We start from the raw sequence: 25,186 nt of genomic DNA on the forward strand, positions 1-25,186 counted from the left end.
AATTGTTTTGTAATAGTTATTCATTTTTTTATTGCGATATAGTTGACTAATAACATGCTAGTTTCAGGTACACAATGTGATATTTCAATATTTGTGTATATTATCAAATGATCACCATAATAAGTCTAGTTAACATTCACCATTAGTTACGCATTTTTTTCTTGTGATAAGAACTTTTTAAAGATTTACTCTCTCAGCAACTTTCAAATATGCAATGCAGTGTTATTATAGTTGTCAGTGTGTTGTACCTTAAATCTCCATGACTTATTTTATAACTGGAAGTTGGTACTTTTTTTTAACAATTTAGAATATTGAAGGTCTTTAAAAATCTTTTTAATGTTTTAATTTATTTTTGAGACAGACAGAGCACCAGCATGGGAGGGTCAGAGAGAGAGGGAGACACAGAATCTGAAGCAGGCTCCAGGCTCTGAGCTGTCAGCACAGGGCCCAAATTGGGGTTCAAACCCACAAACCCTGATACGACCTGAGCTGAAGTCGGATGCTTAACCGACTGAACTACTCAGGCACCTGTGGAAGTTGGTACTTTTTGACCCTCTTCACCCATTTTGCCTATCCAACTCCCTAATTATTCATCTTTTTAATTAAAATTTTAAATTAAAAAGAAGTGAACTGTGTATTCGAAGCCCCCACGTCCTTTCTCAAGCTTTTAAAAGATGCTTCCTCTATTTGTTCTCATTTGTTATTTATATATTTATAAATATATATGTATATATCACATAAATATATTTATTTATAATGTTTTAGACTTTAGGGTTAGGGTCCCTTTACAGGAGTGATTATGCAGGGAAAGGACATGGTTGTCCATCCATTGTATAACTACTATGTGATGTGTGATTCACCAGATAGAAGTGGAGAGGTTCTCTTTGCTCTGGGTGGGGGGATTGGGTACCTACCATCGTTGCTGATGCCTCAGATGACCAGTTCCATTCTGAGGGATTTTGTAATGAGGGCCTGGATATGGAGTCAAACCTACTTAGTCTGCTTTGTGAAGCTCACATCTTGGATTTCTTAAAATCCCAAATGTCAGGCTCTTGAATTCTGTCAGTTGAGACTTTTGATTGAAATGAAACTGAATTTGACTGCTAGTTCTTTGTAGGTAGGTCCTGTTCTCACCATATACTGCTTTGGCAGTGATGGAGCCCATCAAATCAGGCTAGCACATCTCCAAATATTGGATGGGATTTCAAAAATGAATTTAGTTAGGAGAGCCGATGGTTATTTTTAAAGAATACAGCAGAATAATCTTTAATACTCTGGGAATACTTCAGGCATTTAAAGGAATTATTTTCCATGTTAATAAAAGCATGGGGGTAAAACCCCCATTTCTTTCTTTATAAAACATTGTAGTTGATTTTGATATTCCAAAATGATGCTGCCATGACTATTGTAATATTTCATAAACAGTGTAACCATTTACTCAGAAGTCATCTGGAAGTCATTTAAGAGTGATTGTGAAGCTGAAGTGCTCTGAGTAGAAATGAATGATTTACTGAAGTTTTTGTTTTTTGTTTTTGTTTTTGTTTTTCCATTATAGTTGATGAGGTACACTTTACAAGATGTGACCAGGTTGGCTAAATTTTATATGATAATCCAGAATGCTTGGAGTGTTGGGTGGAATCACTTCCAAACAATACAGAAGAAGTATTTATAGATACTTAAACATTTAATTTTTCTTTCAGTAAACCCCAAATCCTGTTCTGTGCCAGGTTCTGTGGTGGATACCAGGGGTCAGGCACAGGAAGTATGGTCTTCGTCCTTGAGTTGACAGTCTGTCTGTAGCTGGGCTGCCCAATACCATAACCACAGGCCATAGGTGACTATTTAGTTTTAGATTTAAAGTAATTAAAATTAAATTTAAAAATCCAGTTCCTTAGTTAAACTAACCATCGTTCAAGTACTTAGTAGCCACCGGTGACTAGTGGCTATTGTATTTGATAGCACAGATGTTAAAACATTCCTAACTGCAGACAATTCAGCTGTACATCCGTCTAGAGGAATGTATGGACCTACCACTTAGTACAGGGTAATGAAGACTCTTAAAGGAAAATGTGCAAGGTCAGTGAAAGTCTAAAGTAAGGTATTCACTTGAGACTAGGATTTGGGAAAGGCTTCCTACAATAGGCTCAGCAGAGGCTTGGAGGACACCTAGGAATTATCAGATGGGTATGAGGATGGGTAGTAAGAGTAGTCCAGAAAGAACCTTACAGTGTGTGCAAAGACATAGAAGTAGACATCTCAGAAGTGTTAAAACAGTTATTCCTATTGAAACATAGAGAAATTTGAAATATTGAACGGCGGAGAAGTGTCAGGATATGAGGTCGGATTGTAAAGTGATGTTTTAAGCTGAGTTTAGACTTAATCCTGGAGGAGCTGAATTCGATATGAGAATGAGCAGTAGGGAGGAGACTAGGATTTTTGTCCTGAACGACTGGATGCCATTCACTGATGGCCTCCCACCTCCCTCTGGGAATATGAAAACATACTTGATGTGATACATACAATATCTGAAGCCTTGGGACAGTCTCTTGATTGTTGTGCCTTGGCTTCCCCGCTCTTCAACATGGAACTCCTCAAAGTAGTATTGTAAAGGGAAAATGGGGTAATTTATGTAAAGGTGCTTTGTGACCATAAAGGGCTATGTCCACAGGAGTAAGGTAAATTTCACTAATCCTTGTACACATTGCAGTCTTTGTTTTCCTGATTTTCATGAAGTATTGTAGGGAGAGGTTATTTTGCTTGGGGGTGGAAGTTGGAATGGGTCAATATTGACTTTTGTTAGCTGGGTCAAAGGAAAGCCAGAATTCCTAGAAAATATTCATTTAGCATCCACAGATTCTAGTCTGATGTGAGGCTGGCACAACTATTTTGGCTTTCCTTGAGACCTGCAGAGCATCGGTAGGCATTTGGGGAATGTCAATGTGGAGTTGTGAAAATGATTTAATTAGAATCAACAGAAGGAATATCTAGCTGCTTTTCCATAGACTTCTACTGAAAAGTCCACGGATGTTGCTTTGAGTTTATATGTTGCAATAGCAGTGGAAACCATTGCCACCTTTGGCCCTCGTGCAGTTTATTGTTTAATGCATATGAGAAAATGAGGATAATTCCATTTGTTTCAAAATGTACTTTAGACTCACAATGCTAAAGTAAAACTTAGCCCACTCATCATTTTTTTTCATCTGCGGGACAATTAATGCTAAATTAAGACATTTATAAAAGAGGACTAGTCAATGATTCGAACAGGGAGATTTCAAATCAGATACAGAGTGGATCAAAACTAAGTAGTTTAAAATAGTTTAATTTGGCCAATACTTACATATAGAACATATTTATATATGTACATATATATATATACACACACACATAAGTAACACTTCAGACTTAGGAAATGTTGCAAGCATAAAGAATTTTCACACATAACCATTTACTCAGATTCTCCAAATGTTAACATCTCTCCATATATACACACACACTATGAGATCTAAAATATATGTACATTTTTTTCCTGAGCCATTTGAGAGTAAGTTACAGTTATAATTCCCCTTTCCCACTAAATATTGCATCGTTATTCCAAAAAACACTAAGAATTCATTTAAATAACTGCGGTACAGTGGACAAACTCTGAAAAATAGTGTTGATATGTGTTATCATTTGATCTATAATTTTCATTCAGATTTAATGGCCATTCCATAGATAATTCTCTGTAGCAGAAGAAAAATAAAATTCTGATCCAGCATATAATCTGGAGCCACAAGTTGTATCTGGTTGCTGTGTCTTGATAATTTATTTAAATTTTTGAAAATGATTCCCCCCCCCCAGAAAAAGTAAAATAATTTCTCAGTTGCTCTGGTGATGTTTGATAGTTAAAAATACTCTATTCTTGGGAGCATTCTCTTGTTCTACTTCATAGTGCTCTGTTGGGCAAGTAACTTGCCCAAGGTTACATAGCACATTAGTAATGGACCTGGTTTTAATCCCAGTCTATGCTCCTATATAGATGTGGAGAGGACGGGGAGAGACATGTAAGACAATTTGTTAATTCAACAAACTTTTGTTAGGTAAACCACTGTGTTGAATTAAATGGGATCTTTACTTTCAAGAGAGATGGGTGGCATATTAGAGTTTTTGGGAGTTCAGAGGTGAAAGAAATTTCTACTTATTAAGAGAGATTAGGGAAGACCTCACCCAAGAGTTGGTATTTCTGGAGAGTCCTGAGAGGTGCTAGAAGTTAATTCATGAAGAGATGTGGAAGAAGGAGAATAAGAAAATACATAAAGACTGGTGTAGTGGTAGGAATGATATGGTGTCTGGTTTGGTTGTAATGTTGAGTTCCTGAAAGGAAATATTGGGAAAGAAACCTAGAAAGGAGTCTGGGGCCAGACTTAAGCCCCAGTCCTGTGCCTCTTTCCTGGCAGACCAACAAGGAGTTTCAACTTATGAGTGACTATTGAAGTGTTTTGAGCTAAGAAATGACTTGATTGGATAGGACCTTCAGTAGAGGTAATCCCAGCAGACAGTGGGATGTTTGGGATTGAGAAAATGCAGGGAGACACATGAAGCAACACATGTTGCTAGTGGCAACAGTCCAGCTGCGAATTATGGGAATCTGAGCTAGGGCAGATGAGAGGTGATAAGAGAGAGGAGGAAATCTCTGCAAAAGATGGAAATAGAATCAGGAGGACGTCTCAGCTGGCATGATGAAGGTGACGTCCGTAACACTTTCATTTAGGATTACTAGGAGTCTGGTGTGCTTTGACAGAAATATAGACGGTATAGAAAGAAAAACTGCTTTGGAAGAGAAACTATTATTTTTGAATATACATATGGAATTTAGATGGAATTCAGGTAGGGGCCTCCAGAAATACAGGCGTGAAGCCCGAAAGAGAGATTCGTGGGTATAGATTATAGAATTAGAGTATTATGGGTATATATTTGGGAGTCTTTTATTTCAAGGTGATTACTGGGAACATGAGATTGAAAGGGCTTGCCGAGAGAGAGGGTAAAAGAAAAGGGAAGGAAGCCAAAGACAACTCCTTGGGAAACACTTGAATCCGGGTGTGGGAAGAAGACCAAGTGCCAGAGGAGCCGGAGAACTAGGGCAGCACTGTGCCCGAGGAGCTGTGGGAGGAAGGAGTTTTCACAAGGAATGATCAACATTGACAGGCTGGAGAAAGGTGCCTGTGGCCAGAGAGTGACAAAAGGCCTTGAATTTAAGTTTTTTTTTTTTTTTTTTTTAAAGAATCATTTCAGTAGGGTTGTGAGATTGACTTTGGGGTAGAGATGTACATCAAGAGGCAGGCATTTGGGGACTGCTGGTAGGTGAATTCTGGTTTGGGGAGAGTAGCAAAAGCTTGGAATACATGCTGTATTTGACTGGAGTCCCCAGAGCTTAAGAGACCGAAACCCAGCTGAGACATAATAGAGGATTTATTATTTCATGTAGAACTAGAAAGTCCAGAGGTGGAGTTGGCTTCAAGTGGTACTTGATCTCAAGGTTTTAAAGCTACGAGAGTTTTCTCATGCTCTCCATTTCTTAGCTTTGATTGTCTCTAATTTTGTGTTTTGGCTACATTCTTTCCTGTAGGAAATAGCTGGTCTCCATATAGTGGGAAATCAAGCCTTTGGTAGCTCTAAGCACCTCTTTACATCTTGAGATCCAAAATGAGTATCTAGAGGCTTCCTCGGCGCTTCCAGCAGAAAATTCCTAGGAGGACTCTGGTTGGCCAGACTTAACCTCACGTGCCTGTCCTGGAGCCAGTCGTCACTCTGAAATGGCATTGTCCAGTCTGGGTCGGGGATTCATCCCCACCCACTGGGACTACTTGTGGTGGAGAATCCTCCCAAAGGAAGCAGAAGGGGGAAGGAAGACTGGCAGAAAGAAAGCAAAGATAGCTCAGCCCATTAGATTCTAGTAATTAGACACATTGTAGGAAATGTTTACTTGGGTCAATCTGAAATGAACAAACGATCGACAAAGAATATAGAAAGGTCTCCGTTAAAGCCTAGGTAATGTTAATGCATAGTGGAACCAATGGGCCCTGTACCTTTGCCCTGTAGTGATTAGCAGTTTAGAAGTGGAGGTGATGAAACATGGGATGTACTCAGATTTGGGGGATGATAAGTAAGGATTTCACAGGGGACTAGGGGAAATCAAGCAGGAGAATTAAGCAGTTCATTGTTAAAAGGTTTGACATGGGATTTAGGAAGCATAGAGAGGCAACTGAAACCACAGTTTGCTGGTTCATTTCTTTATTTCAACCAAGGCTAATTATTTGTTCTTTGACCAAAAATAGTAAAGACTGTAAGTAATTGAACGTGTATTTGATTTTCTGCTAGCATAATTTTCCAGCAAGGAAACAGGCTATGTTATTTTTTCCACGTATCGTCCACTCTAAGTCAAACCATGCTTGTTTCACATACTATTATATGCGTTAGTACCTTTAATTCATAATTTATTATTTTCCCCTCACAGGTATTATCACTGCTTCTTAATTCGGACTATAAGTTTAAAATAGTTTTTCATTGTTTATTTTTCAGAGAGAGAAAATGAGAGTGTGAGACTGAGCAGGATAAGGGCAGAGAGAGGATCCCAAGCAGGCTCTGTGCCGTCAGCACAGTAATTAGGCTCTCCTGACCGCACAGAGCCTGATGTGGGGCTCAAACCCACATATCATGAGATCATGACCTGAGTCAAAATCAAGAGTCAGATGCTTAACCAACTGAGCCACTCAGGCACCCCTGGCCTATATGTGTATAACAAAGAAGATAATGTTAGAAGTGTTGGAAAGTCTTTATCACAGACACACTTAGCTTTTTAAGAAAATGATCATAAAATTAATGGATATTTGATTTTTAAAATCTGAATGCATAGAAAGATAAGGTGGAAGGCTAAGGGAGGAAAAAGCAAACACCCATTATCTCAAACATGGATGGCTTAAACACATAAGGCATGTACACACACACGCGCGCGCACGCAAACACACACATACATCTATGGAACTATTATGGTGCATCACAGAGTCAACAGGGATGTAGGACCTGGTATATAGCTACCACACCAGGATCACAAAATAGCTGTGTACTTAAGCTCTAGCCGTCATGACCCAGTTCTCAGCAACAGGAAAGATGAAGGAGGAAAGAAAAGGTGATATTTCCTAGTAGCCAACTTCAAGAAGCCATATTAAACCTTTCATACAATACTTCTGCTTCCATCTTATTGGCTAGAACTTAGTCACACGGGCACACCTAAGAATAGGGTGCTGTAAAGTATGGCTTTTGAACTGAGCATATTGTCTGAACCTAAATCAGAATTCTATTACTAGGTAAGAAGGGAAGAGTGGTTATTGGTCAGGCAATCAGTTAAAGTCCTCTGGCTACAAGAAACAAATTTAATTCTATGTAGCTTCGACAATAAGGAAATGTGTTATCTTACGTAATAAGAAGACCTGCATAACAAGATGGTAGAACTCTTCTAGGGACAGTTAATGGAGTTAGGTCACATCCTCAAGAACCTAGGTTCTGTCTTCCTCGTAAAGGCAGCACCATAGATGCAGTCACTTCACATGGTATGTTTAGACATGATGGCATCCAGAAAGAGAAAAGAGTCACTCCTTCCATTGTATCCCCATTTAGGAAGAACCTTTCCCAGAAACCCCAATAGACTTCCTGTAACCAGAGCTGGCATCACAGATCCAGCCCTAAGCCAGTCATGGGAATGCGCTCAGCATGACTGGTTAAAACCAATCCAAAATTTGCTCACGGAGCTGCATCACGTGAAGGAGGTGGTATTGAAACAACCGCAGGCTCATCCAGGAAGGCGTGAATGAGTATTCAGTAGGCGCGTTCCTCCTTCTCCTCTTCACATCTTGCCCAGTTCATACGTTCCATTTCCATCCCTTTCTGCCATAGGAAGCTGTCTCTGGTCTTCCTCTTCCAAGTTCCTCTTGCACTTTCTTTGCTCTTCTCTACGTCGTGCTGGATGCAGCACCCTGTTATTTTGTGCTCAACGTGTGTCCGGGTACTTATGTCTTCAATTCCTCTGACTTTTCTCTAAGGGCAGGGCTGTCGGTCGTACATTTCTCCTATATGAGCTGGTGAAGGTAACCACATTTTTGAACTAGAAATTGAGGGAGGGGTTAAGATAAAGGATTTCTTCTTATTTTGAATTTATTGATGTCAGAAACCTAATCAGACTATATAAAAACTAAATCCCACTGAGGTTTTATATTTAATGAATTAATCTTATTTAAAAGAAATGAAATGAGAAGTGTCTTAGGAAAACTCATAACTCACTTTGCCAAACCTATGGCGATTGGCCTATAGTTGAAGGTCAATATTTATTGGTAGATGCTAGCTATAAAACTTTTTAAAAGCTGTAACATATTTCCTCATCTGGGTGGATACTGTGTGCTTAACACTGCCAGAGGTTGTCAGGATAACTTGGCTCAGGAAATGTAACCATTGCCAGGCTTTTATTGATTTACATATAATATATATAGGTATACTCAAGTAGATAGACGAAATAACCTTCCCCTTCTCTGTGAACAAAGTCTACTTTAAAAACCTTAGCAGCTTCTCAAATAAGGATTCTTAATACATATATGTTCTTAAAGCATATTCAGTTTTTACATGCACTTACACAAAAGTTATATCAACATGTAGGTGGAGAAATAGGGTAAGCAAAACACTGTTAGCTGACTCAGGGCTCTCTGATACATGCTATCAGATGAGGTTTGTTTAACCTTAATGGGAAGAATGTCCAAGGGGAGCTATTTAGTTGTTAGCCCTGTCTATTTACTAAGAAAATAACTACATCCTTTGGTTCTTCTAAAGTCATTCATAGAAAATGACAAAAAGCAACATTGTTCTTTTTCTGGAATTTACATTATTTTCCTTTATTTGCCTTATTTTCTTTCTAAGATCTACATTATTTAGCCTTGCCATAGGGCCTTGGGCAAGGCACGAAGGAACCGAGGCACTTTGTTCAGTTTTAAAAACAGCAGGAGGGGATGGTGTTAACACAGGCCAGTATGGCGGACTAATGGAAGGCAGAGGGCTACAGTAATGTTCCTTTCCGTCACTATGCATGGACATACCTGGAAACCGGCGCACCTCCCGAGGTCCTCATTTTTCGCAGGGCACTGCAGAGTTCCCAGCACACAGTAAGGCCTTAACACATAAAAAATACGTGGTTAAGGGCTTATACCAGGGGTATGTATTATAATGGTTTTTGCTCTTACTTGAAAATGGTTGCCAACATTTTAGAGCCTGCTGATTTCAAATTCTATTTCATAAGAGATTGTCACTTACCTCCTGTTAGATGCCTCTCTGGCCTATACTTGTCCAGCTCATTTTTTAAAGGTTTGTTTGTTTGTTTATAGCAAATGAACAGGGGAGGGACAGAGAGAGAGAAGGGAGAGAGAGAGAGAGGGAGAGAGAGAGAGAGGAGAGAGAGAGAGAGAGAGAGAGAGAGAGGGAGAGAGAGAGAGGGAGAGAGAGGGAGAGAGAGAATCTCAAACAGGGTCCATGCTGTCAGCACAGAGCCTGACCTGGGGCTTGAACCCATGAACCACAAGATCATGACCTGAGCCAAAATCAAGAGTTGGACACTTAATCTACTGAGCCACCCAGGTGACACTTGACCAGCTCCATTTTGAACCTGAAATGCCTTCTCTGGAGGCAGTGTCATGGGCTGGTGGTTGTGTCTGTCATACTTTGCATGTAGTTTGATGCCGTGCTGATCCATCCACTTGAGAGTATTTAATGGCACTGTGGGAGAGGCAGCCTGGAAGTATGTATTTGGGCACAGTTACGATGGCTTGTGTGTGTGGTTTCAGATGAAGCTCTGGGGTGGGAACACACAGGTATGGGCAGAAGTGGTGGAGGAGGACAGAAAGCGTTGCTGTGGGGGTAGATGAGTATCACTGAGGGGAAGGAAGAGTGGTGCTCAAAGGACCTTTCTGTGAGAACTGGACAGGAGCGTAATGCCAGGCCACCTCTGCAAAAGGAAGGTAGGCCCGTGATTGGATGGGGGGTTTGGCCACCCTGTCCTGCCTTGTCCTCTACTCCCCGACCTCTCCAGAGTGTGTAGAGAATTGCCGTGAGTAAAACTCTGTTGTTTGTGTGCAGACGTGCTTCCCGCCCGGGCCTTACTGCTGCAGTTGCTTCGACTCCAGCTTTCTCCACCCCAGGCTCTTCACAACAGCTGCTGGAAGCTACTGAGCCCTCGTCCACCCTCCTCCCAGCTCAGTCCATATGTCTAGTCAGCATGTATATCGTAGTCCTTCGTCCACTGGTCCTTGGCCAGATTTCCAGCCAAATGGCTACAATGAACTTTATGTAATAGGCCAGAAGAAACCTAAATCCAGGCATTTCTTAAGAGAAATAGCACCAACTGGTTGATTATCTGTTTCACACTTGCCTCTTTTCTTTCTTTAAATTGCCTCCCAAGTGAAGGAACCCCAGTCTTAATCGACACGTTTCATGAAAGCATGAACCCTCTGGCACAGATTACGTACTGAAATGTGGCCTCCTTGCTCATGTACACCATTGACCAGTGCCCGTTCACCAGCGCTGTCCCTGCCTCCCCCTTCTGGGACGTATGGCAGATACAAAATATCATGTAGCACATGCATTAAGAAGAGAGGATATAGTTGAAAACTCTGGCTTCCCCTGGAAAGAGGGCCCCATGTGAATCCATGGACCTTATGAATAATAAATGCACACAAAACAGATTCATAAAGACACTACACACTGAGCCGTTTGTATCCTGTTTCTGGAATGGTTCCAAATCCAGTGGGAGAGCGGAAGTCTAATGGCTTGCCCTTTCCTCTCCTTCATCCTTTCTCTGTCTCTCCCCTCCCCGTCTCTGCTCTCTCTGCTTCTCAGACTGTTGGAACAAGCAGAACAAATTGGAGTTGCCTTGAGATGGACTGTGTCCGCATTTGGAGTCCTGCTGGACTTGTTTTAATTTTGTGTGATCATGTGCACAACCCGGAGTGTGTGGAGATAATACTGTTGACCAGTGGACAGGTGTTCCCAGGTTTCAGGTTTGCCCTCCCCTTCCCTAAGAAAATGTATTCCCCGAACATGTTAAGAAAGAACATTGTTGCCATAGCACTTTAAGACCTTGCCAAGTAGTTATTTCTTGTCAGGGAGTGTGAAGGGCAGTAGGGGAGCAGAAATTAAACAAGAAAAAACATGCAGAAAAGTGAAGATAAACAAACAATAAGCTTTTCCCACTCTTCAAGTAGCAATTGAATCCAGGGCCCTACTGGGGCTTAGTTGAGGTATTACAGCAAATACCTAGTGTCTGCTATACATAAGGTCCCATGCAAGACAATACAAAAGGAATATGACTTGGACCGTGCCCATAAGGACCATATAATACAACTGTAGGGCATGTGACAAGTTCATAGTAACTAGAGGCAAAATAGGATGCGCCCAATGAGAGCTTTGTTTAAGTACCGGTGGAATCAAAGGAAGCCGATATATTGATGGTTTCATATTTGTGGTAGTATCCAATTTGGACAGTGATGATGAGTAATGTTTCACTTGGCAGAGGCTGGAGTCAGGGTATTTCAGGCAAAGGAAGTGTCACAAGCAAAGAGTCAGAGGTGGAAAAGCATGATGTGCTAAATTATAGGACACAGAGAACATTGGGGAATAAGAAAGGAAGAGAGAATCCATAATGAAGTTCCATCTAAGTCAGCAGGGAAGAAAGCCTTTGGGAAAATGCTCAGAGTTGTACTTTGTTTTTTGTTTGTTTGTTTTTTTAAGATTTAGCTCTTGGGGCGCCTGGGTGGCTCAGTCGGTTGAGCGTCCGGCTTCAGCTCAGGTCATGATCTCACGGTCGTGGGTTCGAGCCCCGCGTTGGGCTCTGTGCTGACAGCTAGCTCGGAGCCTGGGAGCTTGCTTCAGAATCTGTGTCTCCCTCTCTCTGGCCCTCTCCTGCTCCCGCTGTCTCTCTCTCGCCCTCAAAAATAATAAATAAAAAGACATTAAAAAATTTTTAAAAAAAGATTTAGCTCTCACAGTATTATAATTAAGTAGTTGAGGAGAGGAGTCTTGTAGAGGTTCATGACAGTAATCCAGTGAAAGGTGGAAGGAATTAAGGGTTTAGACTCAGGTGACAGCAGGAAGAATATAAGAGTGGATGGGTTGAAACCTTGTGGTGAGGCTTTCTGGTGTTTGGAGATAGGAGCTAGACATGCAGAAGGAAAAAAATTGGTGCCTGGGACCCTGAAACCCTTAGCATGAAGAAAGTTGTACCATGTTCACCATTCTGTTCTCACCTTAATGATTTTCCCCCCTTACGTCTACACAGCCATTGGAGGAAGAATAGTAAAATTATATATATATACACACACCTCATTTAGCACATTAAATTAATTTTAATGCTTTGCTATTAATTGTTAAATAATAAATTTAGCAAATTAAAAAGGTTTTCTGGGGCCAGACAACAGGTTCTCATGAAGTGAGGCGTTGAGAAAACTGTTGGGTCTGGTACAGACAAACCCAGGTACAGAATGGGAAGGGGCTGGTCTTTGCTCATTGAGGGCCATTGGTGACTCTTCCTCAAGGCCAGCCACCTCTTTTTCCTTGAGAGTTGCATTAAAAGAAGCACAATCAAGAATACTGTATATCCTAAATGAAGTCCCAGTGAGTTTAGGGCCTGTCCATGCCGTGGGGTACTCAGGGATCCAAGCCTTCCCCTCCTTTCCCACTGGTCATCGTTGGCTATGGGAAGGATGACACTGTTGGTCTGGGGGACATTTCGTAGTCACAGTTCTGAACTCCTAAAGCCATAGTCCCTGCTTGTGAGCTCCAGTCTACTGGGGGAGGCTGTTGATACTCAGAACAAGGATATTGCCCAAGTCCACTCTGTTCTACCTCTCTGGGAATTATTTCCCAACCTCGTGGTGACACACCAGAGGCACTGACGTGAATAAGCACTGGAGCCAGCCAGGCAAGAGCTGGAATGCTGGCTCCTCCACTTTCCATCTGTGTGACTTATGCCCAGTCACCTGACCCCTCAGGGACTCGGAGAAGCGGGGCCATAGTCATGAAACGGCTGAAGTGGAAGAAGGTCTGTAAACCATGTTATCTCAGTGCTTGTGACTATTCTGTGGACTTTTTTGGGGAACTTTGTCCCTAACTCTGTCAGTTATTTACTTTGTTCACTTCCGGATCTGAGGTTTTGGTCGTGCAGCATCCCCAGCGTTTACTATAAGAAATACTGGCCCATGAAAGAAGTAAAATGGGAAGAGACTTTGGAGTGATTGCTGGATCTGTAGAGCCTTTTCCAAGCTGTCGCATTTATTATTCATTAACACAGCAGCTTGGGAAGCATGGGTTGATACAGTCCTCAAGGCTCCACATGGTCTGTTTACTCTAGTAAGAAAGGAAGGAATCCCAGTAGCGTGTGGTTGTGGGCTTGCTTGCTCTGCATTATCACCATCCCCTGCATCCCAGAAGTGTTTACTTCTCCAGAGAGTGGGCGTGTATTTCAGGACAAACCACATGCCGAGAGCTCATTTGGTCATTTCTATGAACGGTAAATATGGAGTAAGGACACGTTTGGAAGTTAGGTTACTTTAGTTTTGCCTTGGCTTATAAAAAGGGGCAGAAATTTGGAAAAAGGGAGCAAATATCTAAGCTCATGTAGTTAAGCGCTCTTTCCTGTTGACAAGTAACGGTAATCAGGCACTCTGCATTTTGTCACTTCCTTCATTATTTTATAAAATACTCTTTCATGAGCCCTATCTTAATACACAAAACTCCTCAAAGAGAGCCCATAGATACAGGGGACATTATAGATATTAGAGACAAAAGTTAAGAATGCTGTAACAGCTTCGATTTGTTTATAGTGTTTGTCTTTTGGTAGACCTGAACTTTCTTTTTTAAACTTTTATTTTATTTTTTAAGTTTATTTATTTTTGAGAGAGACAGAGACAACATGAGCAGGGGAGGGGTAGAAAGAGAGAGAGGGTGAGAGAAAATCTCAACAGGCTTGGCTTCATGCTGTCAGCACCCAAAGGCACAGGGTGCTTACAGAAAGAAGAAAAAGTGATGTAACTAGAACCTTTAAAGGAGGAGTTAAGGGGCACATGGGTGGCCCAGTTGAGTGCCTGACTTCAGCTTAGTGATCCATCTCACGGTTTTTGAGTTCAAGGCCCACATCAGGCTCACTCCTGTCAGCTTGTCAGCATACAGCCAGCTTCAGATCCTCTGTGCCCCTTTCTCTGCCCACTCCCCCCACTTGAACTCTCCCCGACAAAACTTAAATAAAATAAAAGAGTTAATATGACTTGATGACTATGAGGAGGGAGAGAGCATAAAAAATTTAGAAATACAAAATCTTGTTGCTTGGAAGAGTACCCCAATGAAACCAGGAAACTGGGACAGTCCTCTGTTTAACGTATGGGCACAAAACTATCATTTTTAAGTTAATGCTTGGAAACCTTCCTTCAGTTCGCCTGTTCATAAGTTACTAACACAAGTTGCTGTCTCACTCTCTGCTTCGTCTCCCTAAATTCCTCTGTTTAACTTTTCCTCTCCTTTCTGTATGCCTGGGAAAATGGGAAGACAGTGGGGCTCAGTATGAATTGTGGGCTCAGATATCTTATGAAAGGACCCAAGGAATTCTTATCCTTTCCTTATTCACTCTTACTGCCACTTAAATTTGTCCCTTTACAATTTCTTTAGGAAAACATTTCTTAAAACACACACACATGCACGCGCACACACACACACACACACACACACACACACACACACCTACCTACCTATCTATTGATCGATGGGTAGATAGCTAGATGCCTTTGTTTGAAAAATTATGCTTACAGTGACTTTCACTTTTTGCCTCCCTTTTGTACAGAATATGCCGCCCTTGGTAATGGAGAGATAACAGACTGACTTGCCTCCAGAAGGCATTCCTCCTTAACCGACGGGTTTGCTCTGATCTGTATAAACACTCCTGCCTGCTGACCAGTGGTCTGTATTTATGAGGCACTTGGAAAACACTGCAAGCTGCAGAGAGTGACCATGAATAGCAAACTTAATTTGGTTTAATGTGTTTTGGCTTGCTTGACCTCACCAGAATAAAAATGTGCCTGTTTGAATTATTGTATTGGGAGTTAAAAAAAAAATCGTAGAGACACTTATCTCATTGGAAGAATCTTGGGATCGCTTTAGCAAAGGTTTAAGTCCATGTTTAATGTCAGATAGACTTGAGAAATGTTTAATATAGAGCTTTAATCACAGATTAGTTTATTATGAGTTCTGAATTTTAAGAGCATGAATTACTATTTTTTTTTTTTTTTTTTTTTTTTTTTTTGCTACTTTTATCCCCCTAGACGATTGGCTGGCAACGACCTTTCTTTTATCCACCCAAAGGCCTTGTCTGGGTTGAAAGAGCTCAAAGTTCTGTAAGTAATGCAATTTTAGAGTTTCACAGCTGGCTGTGTATTTTCTTTCTGCATAGTCAACATGCTTGGAGCTAGGGTAAGCACAGTTTCTTTTAGTTCAGGATTAAAAGATTTAAGGAGTGGCCAATGGGTAGTGTGGGAGGCGAGGGTTGATTTAGGCAACCTTGGGTCTAGATAACAAAAGTTAAAACTCTAAATAATAGGTGTTCTGACCTTCAGTGTATTACATTTGAATGTATTAGGCTTTTTGTGGGGCTAATGCATTGAATCAAAATCATATTTAAGCTTTACTGGTAGAGCTTTGTTTCTACTTATTGCATAGCTATGAGGATTTTAAATTAGCTGACCCTAAAGGGGAAAAGGCTAACAAAAGCTCCAAGTGTTAAAATCATTTTAAAGCTAAAAGGAATTAAATTAAGATGCCTATAATTTATATAGTCTGTTGAAGGACCAGGAAATAAATTCCTGGCAGTGGTTAGGCATTTGGAGTATGGCAGATTGGGGAACAGGTGACTGCCAGTCCCATTTCTACCACTATCTTGCTGAGTAGCCCTCTGCAAGTCACTAGACCTCTCTGGTTCAGTGAGTTACATGCACCTTTTACCATTCCATTCTGTGGTTATGATTCATGTTCGACAGTCATTTTATTAATATGACTAGAAATGGCTTTAGGCAAAAGGAGTAAAGACTTCATTTTCAGAAGAGATCAATGCCTCTCTTCTCTGGGCCCTGATAGATGGTTAAAGCTCTATTTTTGCCATGGCCCTCAATTCACTGAGGACATATCTGCTGCTCCCTAAGAGCTCAGGGTCTGCTATCTTCTTGGAAAAAATTGGCTCTCCTTAATGTCCATGTTTCTGGGCTCTGCTTATTCCAAATTGAAAAGGCACTAGGGATTCCTTAGGGATCCTAGGGTTTGTTATACCTCCCAGTCAACTTGTTATGCTTCCTAATTAACATGAACAGTCCCTAGAGTGATGGATGTTAATGAGGGTGCCTTAATTCCTGAGAAAGAAACACCCCTGGAAATGTATATTACTGGTAGGTCTGTGTTAAGAGATGGCTTAGGATAGTAGCTTAGGTTTTATTTCTGGCTTTATAGTAAAATGCTTCTTGCTTTTTTTCAGTTCTCTTTCTTTGGGTGCTTTCCACCTTGACCGTTCCTCCTTTGCTGCCATTGGAAATATTTGTTTTTAGATAGAAATGGCTCTGAATTCTTCTAAGAAAAAACAGTAACAATTGCTTGTTATTCACTAACCAAAAATTTCCTTCCAGAACCCTGCAAAACAATCAGTTGAGAACAGTACCCAGTGAAGCCATTCGGGGACTGAGTGCTTTGCAGTCTTTGTAAGTAACTTTTTAGTTTTCTGCATTCTTGAATCATTAGTAGACCACTCTGCCTGCTAAATGTGTAAAATACTGGAATCCTAGGAAAAGGGGGAGATCTATCCTCTGATCTGGGATAAGACTGGGGATAGCCAGGTGTTGTTATTGAAACGCCCTTTGGTGAGAGAAAAGCAGGTGTAACAGTGTACCCCCTCTCTTGTCTCAGATGCTGGGAGAGGGTAACAAGCATACACTGCTGGGTGTAACTCCAGGAGCTTGTAAGCGGCAGGCCATCCTCACTTCTGTAGAACCACAACTCTGTGCGTACAGAAGTTCTAGTGTCTTGTGCCATGGTGGTCAAGAATCGGCCACAAAGATGTTTCTGTTTTAGGTGGTAATAATAATCAGAATAAACTGATTAGAACTCCTCATCTATGGACCTTGACCTCACACCTTGAACGTACATTGGGGGTTGATAACTTAGTCTCTTGGACTGCCTTCTTCCCAAGGTTTTTTGGGGTTTTTTTTGGTTTTTTTTTTTTTGAGGAAAGTTTGGTTTTCACGTGGAGTGTTCAAGATTTCAACTCTTGGTTTTTGCCATGTTCAAAAGCTTGGTTTTTATTCATTTCAAAGACTGTCTCACATAGCACTTCACTTTGTTCTTTGCGTTCTTTCCCAAATGTATGTGTGTGTATGTCTATGAACCTGGAGGAAGGTGATCACTGCTTGCATTGTTCTGACACACACCCCCCTCCATACCTGCCTTCCTCCTGTAGTGGGTGGATCAGGTAAGCCGCTGTGGTATCACAGGGACCATGCGAAATCCCCAGAAGATTTTGAAGAAGTGACCCATTTTTATATTAAGTGCACATATTTGTTAATGACTACAATGAATGTTACAAACTAGTGTTGTTAGGACTACAACTTTTAGTTCTTCTCATCTTTGGGATTGGAAGATCAAGTTTCTCTGTCTCTAGGGGCGCCTTAAAGGAAGAGTGAGAAGTAATTTGCTTTTTGTCAAGATTAAAGAAAACTCTTTGTATATTTATCTGTCTGAATGTTTACAATGCTCTCAAAAGAAATTCAGATAAATTCAAATTAATTAGAATTCTGAAACAGGCTTGTCTGGTTTGGGATCCCCACTTTGCTACTTACTAGCTGTACAACGTTGTGCAAGTTATATAAAATTCTCCATATAGTAATGTGCTCATTATTCGCCATGTACTTTAATGCATGAAAAGCACTTTTAACAATATCTGACATGTGGTAAGCATTCAGTAAACATTTGTGGACTCTATTAGCAGTAAAAATGATATATTTTTATCAGTACTTTCTTTTGATTACTAGTTTACGCAATTTACATAACCAGGTGGTGGGATGTCTGAAAGTAATGAAAAAGTATTCTTCAAAGCAAGGAACTTAGATTTGCTGTTCTACTAGAGTAATGAATACCAAGGTACATTGTTTTGCTCATGTCCTAAACGCAAAGATAGTAGTTATCACACTTCTATGTTCTGGGTTACAAAATTAGGTTTTAACCATTTCATGTAGTTGTGTAATCTACAAATCTGCCCCATATTTTCTTCTTTTTATTGCCCTTTGAAATAACTTCCAATGTACGCTTTTGTAGGACATGCGTATAGTAGAAGACTTGATTGGAAATAATTGAACTATTTGTCTTATCTGTTTGCTGATACAAAACCATTTTAACTACACCCAAAACATATCAGTAGACATTGTAAATTGTAGATTACCTTTTGACTGGGGCTAGACATTCTAGTAGTTAATGAGAAATGAATGTGAAAATAAAAAATATGGACTAATAAAGCATATCATGTGCTATAAAGGTTAAACGTTAAAATGAATCTATGTCATAAAAAAGGACTATCTGAGGTATTCATCATTACATTTCTAGTTTTAATAGAAGTTTAATTTAAGGTAGAAATATATTAAGTAGCCAATTTTGCCACAATGCCAAGTTTATGGAATTTTGGATTTGCTACTTGCCATAACTAATTGAACAGACTCTGAGTAGACTCTCTCAGTGAATCTATTGGAATGAGTCCCTTCACAGATATGTGACTTTGTCACCTTTCCACACTTTCTGACCTTCGACAGATATACATAGAGGGAGCAATCTTACCTCCCTCAGACCTGAATTTGTTAGACATTTTAAATACTTGTTTTCTTTTACTTCTTCAGAATTCATTTTTCTTTAAGGACTTCATACAGGGTTATTCTTATTTCCCAAGATTAAATGATCAAAAAATGCCATCATTTTGTCTAGTTGGAAGCCTGAAAAAGACAAGGAACAGAGAAACTACCAAGAAAACATACAAATAGATTGCTGTCCACAAGTGCAGTAAAGTCCACGTGACATTTGTTGATAATTTAGATGAGTTAAAGTGTTTTTCACAGTAGATTTCTCCCCCTAAAATAGTATTTTAAAAAAGCATGCTGTGTTCATCTCTCATTGAGTAATTGCATAGTTTAAATTACCTCTAAAAGTGGGATGGGGGTGGGGGGTGGAGAGGAGTCAGAGCAAACTATTCTCTTAAGAAAGGCATTGGGATGTTTTCATATGCATCAGAAACACAAGGAGGTAAGAGCCATGCCTGTTTGACTTAAGAAGGAAATGTACATGGGTTTGTTAGCATAGTGGGTGTAGCATTCAGGTTAGATACTATTGAAATTCTGTCATGGTATAAAACAGTCTTATCGGCACTTGAGTTCAGTTTGCAAATCTGATCTTCAGACCTGAATTACATGAAAGATTTCCTTGTGGTTCTGAAGTAGTGTTTAGAAAGGAGCAAAGTTCATTAGGGGTTGAAATTGACCAAAGTGGTTTGATGCAAGTGTGTGAGGATGACTATAAAATCTGAAAGTGAATTGTCAGTGTTAATATAAAGGTAGCATAACAGTCTTCCACAAACCCCAGAAAGTGGCTAAAAGTGTTGCCTTAGCAAGCTATTAAATGACATGTCAGACTTTGCTCTACTGGATTTTTTTTCTTTAAATTATATCACACTTGAATGGTAAAGGAGGATTTCAAAGACTGAATTTCCTAGATTTTCCACAGTAATGCATTATCCTTAGATGTTTTACTTGAAACTGGTAATAAAATATAACACTATAATATATATGTTACTAGTAAGTTAGAAAAAGGGAAAGCTTTTGATTACAGAAAGATATTAATAGACATTCATCAGTAAAATCTGCATATGGCATTATTATTGTAAATTCATTTAAGACAAGAAAAAAAGGATGTGAGTACTCAGATATAAAACAGGCCTTTGAGAATAGGGAATAGAAACACATTTTAAAGACAAAAATAACCAGGGAATTCAGTTAATAGAGTGTTAACCCTTTAACAACTGAAGTGCACTTAAAGTAATAGTTCTCTCTTGCTGGATTAAGTTTAAATGGTAGGATACCTTAAACAAACCCACACTATCTCCCCACCTGGGAGATATCTGATGCTATTTATGCATCTGGGGATTCAGTTACAGTATTTTCTTGGTCTCTTAGTTAGAATGAATATTAAATGTGTAGGTCCTTGGTACCAAGCCATAATTCTAAGACCGTTTCTCTTTGAAACAACTGATCTTGGTATAGGGGCAAAGTCTTTACATTTGTGAGTGTGCCCCTAACATCTGCAAGTGAATTGAGGTGTAAAGATTAATCATAAATCCTTTGCCTCATTTAGGTTATTTAAGTGTCCCATTTTTCCAGAGTTCTTCCTTTTGACCTCTTTTTTTGGGGGGTGGGGGGAAGTGAGCATGCCAGTACCTGTGAGCAGGGGAGAGACAGAGAGAGATTGAGAGTCTTAACCAGGCTCCGTGCCCAGCATGGAGCACATTGGGGGGCTCAATCTCAATCTGGATATCTTGCCTTAAGGCTACTTCTTTTCTTTCACAGTACATGGTACAGAATACTGCAGGACCATAAATGGTGTATATAACACTGAAATTATGTTGGGAAGGTACAGATAGCTACCTCGCTAGTATTTTGCCACATCTTAATGAAACATTTTATAGAGAAGGCTTAATTTCAGTGCAGTGTTGTATGTGTATGTGGGAGAACCTTTCTCATTATTTTATTGACTATGAATGCACATTATCATCAATATAATAATATAAGCAATTTAAACTTTTAAACTGCTCTAATGCTGAGAAACTGGGAAAGGACTTCAATTTGTACTTAACATACATTCCAAACCCCTTACCTAGCTTACAAAGTCTGCATACGCTGGTCTCTATTTACATCCTCAGCTCTGTCTCCCCAGCCAGACTCTCCATACCTTCTTCCTGTGTTCTAATCTCTCCAAACTGCTGGGAGTTGCTGGGACCACATCCTGCTGGTCTCTGCTGAGTCTTTGCCCTCTGGATCTCAGTTTAAATAGCACCTTCTTAGCGAAGCAAAAATAAGATAAGAGGGAGATAAGAGGGAGACAAACCATGAGAGACTCTTAAATACAGAGAACAAACAGGGTTGCTGGAGGAGCGCTGGGTGGGGGGACACTTGTTGGGATGAGCACTGGGTGTTCTGTATGACTGATGAATCACTGAATTCTACTCCTGAAATCGTTATTACACCATATGTTAACTAACTTGGATTGAAAAAGAAAAAGAAAAAAAATAGTACCTTCTTAGAGATGCTTTTCCTGACCAATACATTTTAACTAACTACCCTCCCCCTTAGTCCCTGTTAGTCTTTATCTCAAGATCCTGTTTATTTGCTTCATAGCATTTCTTAAGCACTTTTGTTTGTTTTTAAATAATTTTTTATGTTTTTTTAAATTTATTTTTGAGAGAGAGAGATCACAAGTAGGAGAAGGGCAGAGAAAGAGAGAGAGGAAGACACAGAATCAGAAGGAGGCTCCAGGCTCTGAGCTGTCAGCACAGAGCCCGATGCGGTGCTTGAACTCACAAGCTGTGAGATCATGACTTGAGCCAAAGTTGGACGCCTAACCGACTGAGCCACCCAGGCACCCTTAACATTTGCTTTTGAGAGACCCGGCAGAGTGTGAGCAGGGGAGGGGCAAAGAGAGAGGGAGACACAGAATCTGAAGCAGGTTCCAGGTCTGAGCTGTCAGCACAGAGCCCGAAGCAGGGCTTGAACCCACGAGCTGCGAGATTATGACCTGAACCAAAGTCAGATGCTTAACCGACTGAGCCACCCAGATGCCAATTTTTTTTTTTCTTAAGGCGGTTGCTCAGTTCCCTGTGTTGTCTTCTTTTTAGTGCTTATCTCAACTTTATCAAAAAGAAGCTACCATCAGATCCTTACCAGGATCAAGGGTCTTTAATCCCTGCTAATCTGGGGTTGGGGCCTGGTGTTTCCTAGCAGGGCTCATCATTTGCCTGGAGGAGAAAGATGACTAGGGCAGGCCAGAAGCTGGAGCAGAAGAAGTAAAGAGGTGCAAGCACTGCCCCAAAACTCAGAAACTTTTGACTTCGCCGGCTGCGGAACTCCAGGGCTTTAAAAATACACTGTCATTCTGACTTTTCACATTTTTCATATTCCCTCATTTTCACAAGGAGGTCCACACCTGGGAGGTATGAATTTCAGTAGTGAGGCTGTATCCGCATGGGAATTGTGAAGAAAATTGTCTTCTGCCCGGAGCACACTGTCCTTCATCATATTAACATCAGGCTGTCTTTGTGTTGGAAAGTGCTTATTCCAACTTTTAGGCCTTTTTGTGCCAGCGATAACAGGACACAACTTTCCAGATTTTTAGATGAGGACTTAATTTTTTTTTCTAATTTTTGTTTATTTACTTTGAGAGAGGGAGGGAGGGAGAGAATCCCAAACAGGCTCCCTGTTGTCAGCATGGAGCCTGAGGCAAGGCTTGACTTCACAAACTGCCAGATGGTACCATGAGCTAAGTTCAGAATTAATAGTTATTAAGAAAAGGGCAAAATGTCCACTGGAATTAAACAGCTACTCTGATCAATATTATTGTGAACTTAAGCCTTCTTTTAATTTTCCCCCACTGGAATTAAAGACAGTTTGCTAATAGGATGACTCATACTTAAAATTAAGTCGCCATCAGGGGCTTCTGGGTGGCTCAGTTGATTCAGTGTCCAACTCTTGATTTCAGTGCTTAGAGAAGAGGAGGTCATGTGACTAGCACATGATACCTATAGTTTTAACTTGCCTGCTGGTATTAAGGATTATTAAAAGAATCCCTTGAAATGATTTGGTGCTGTCAACTTTTTTTTTTCTGTAAATATTTCCTTATTTTTTTCCTCCTTTGATATCAAGTCTATTGCAAATTTAGTATTAGATCTTAGTTGTAATGTAAAATTTTAAGTATAATAGCTTATTTACTCAGCTTAGTTTCTTTTTTTTTCTACTTTTGATTTAGATTCTAAAACAAAATTCTATCTAGCTTGGCCTTTTGGAGGGTTTTTCTTTCTTTCTTACTTTTTTTTTTTCCCCAATATTATTTTGCTATAAAGTCACTCTTACCCAAAGATTCTTGAAAGATTGTTCCGTAGGAAGGGAAAGAACAGACTTCCACCCTATCGTCGTGGAAAAGTTGTTAGATTTTATGAGACTTTCTAGAGAAATCGAAGAAACAAGGATTGCCGTGGCTCCTGTCATTTTTGTAACTCCTTTCCATTTTGAAAACGGAGAGCTGTGTGACTTGGCTCCTTCTGCTAGAATCGTTCTTGAACGTGCTGGTGTCTGTTTCTGTCAGGCGTTTAGATGCCAACCACATTACCTCAGTCCCCGAGGACAGTTTCGAGGGGCTCACTCAGTTACGACATCTGTGGCTGGACGACAACAGCTTGACGGAGGTGCCCGTGCATCCTCTCAGCAATCTGCCGACCCTGCAGGCTCTGACCTTGGCCCTCAACAAAATCTCAAGCATCCCTGACTTTGCATTTACCAACCTCTCAAGCCTGGTAGTACTGTAAGTTTACATCCCTTTTCATACCTTATATTTGTGTGAATTTGGGAGCAAAAGCAGATTTCTTGCGGAAGTACCTCATTTTTTATTATGTTTCTGAAGAGAGAGTGTTTGGGGGAGCTGCCTCTTTTTACAAAGTTAAGAATACAAGATAGGATAATCACAGAATTAACATCTGATACCTGTTGACTCTCTCTAAGACATGTGGCAGTTTGTAATCATAAGAAGAAATGGGGACATTCAGCAAATACTTGGACAGCTTTTACTTGTGTACCAGCCATGTACTGAGTGTTAAAAGAAGTAGAGTTGTTTGGAGGTGCTCACAGACAATAAGTTTCATTGATATTTTTGTCTGTTCAAAGAATATGTCATTCTCTGTGTTTTTAATCTTTAAAAACTTCACGTAATAAAATGGCATTTCTTTTAAAATCTGTTACTCTGGGGCTTCTGGGTGGCTCAGTCAGTTAAACATCTATCTGACTTTGGCTCACGCCATGATCTCACAGTTTGTGGGTTCAAGCCCATGCTTTGTGCTGATAGCACAGAGCTTGAAGCCTGCTTCAGCTTCTGTGTCTCCCTCTCTCTCTGCCCCCACCCCCTGCTTGCACTCTCTGTCTCTCTCTCTCTCTCAAAAGTAAATAAACACTAAAATATTTTATAAAAAAATAAAATAAAATCTGTTACTCATTCTCACTGGTGTAAGGTGACATTCTTCCCTTGTTTCCCCCACCTCCTCGCCAAGGGGAGCTCACCCCAATTTTACTTCATATAATTAAAAGCTCATTAGAGGGGCGCCTGGGTGGCTCAGTCGGTTAAGTGCCTGACTTCGGCTCAGGTCTTGATCTCATGGTTCGTGTGTTCGAACCCCACGTCAGGCTCTGTGCTGACAGCTCAGAGCCTGGAGCCTGCTTCACATTCTGCCTTCTTCTCTCTCTGCCTCTCCCCCACTCATGCTCTGTCTCTCAAAAATAAGTAAATGTAAAAAAAAAAAAAAGAAAAAAAAAAGCTCATTAGAGCTTTTGTTCTGATATGGGTAAATATTAAAGAATCTTCAAAGTGTGTACCATTTTCCCACTAGAGATACTTTCTTTTACCATGTTCAGTGAATCCAAGTCTGTGCGGCGCATATCAAGAAATATGCTACTTGTTTTCCATTGGTCAAGGGTTGGAATGTTTAGCTACACTCTTCCTTTAAGCCAATTTAGGCATATAAAACATTGTAATAGTTGCTCTTGGGTGATGTGAAAGTCATTGTGATGCTTTTTCCCGTAGACATCTTCATAACAATAAAATTAAAAACCTGGGTCAACATTCTTTCGATGGACTCGATAACCTGGAGACCTTGTAAGTTGATTCAGATTTTGGATGGTTATATTGTGATGTTGCTGATGCAATTTTGTCTTTCATTGCAGGAGAAGGAAAAAAAATAATGGTCTTGAGTTCAGCCATTAACTGGCTTCAATACATGACAAATTCTTGCCCCCAAATAACA

General features: G+C 40.3%; 1 protein-coding gene across 1 annotated transcript in view; it reads left to right on the forward strand.

Moving 5' to 3' along the window:
- LGR4 (leucine rich repeat containing G protein-coupled receptor 4) overlaps positions 1-25,186 on the forward strand; it is a 97,252-nt gene that overhangs the window by 55,432 nt on the left and 16,634 nt on the right. Inside the window, exons 3-6 of the mRNA XM_029957735.1 lie at positions 15,378-15,449; positions 16,725-16,796; positions 23,482-23,697; positions 24,967-25,038. Coding sequence (XP_029813595.1) covers positions 15,378-15,449; positions 16,725-16,796; positions 23,482-23,697; positions 24,967-25,038 — 432 coding nt within the window. The remainder of the gene's footprint in view (positions 1-15,377; positions 15,450-16,724; positions 16,797-23,481; positions 23,698-24,966; positions 25,039-25,186) is intronic.

The sequence above is a fragment of the Suricata suricatta genome, chromosome 11, assembly GCF_006229205.1.
Source record: "Suricata suricatta isolate VVHF042 chromosome 11, meerkat_22Aug2017_6uvM2_HiC, whole genome shotgun sequence".
In the NCBI taxonomy this organism is placed as follows: domain Eukaryota; kingdom Metazoa; phylum Chordata; class Mammalia; order Carnivora; family Herpestidae; genus Suricata; species Suricata suricatta.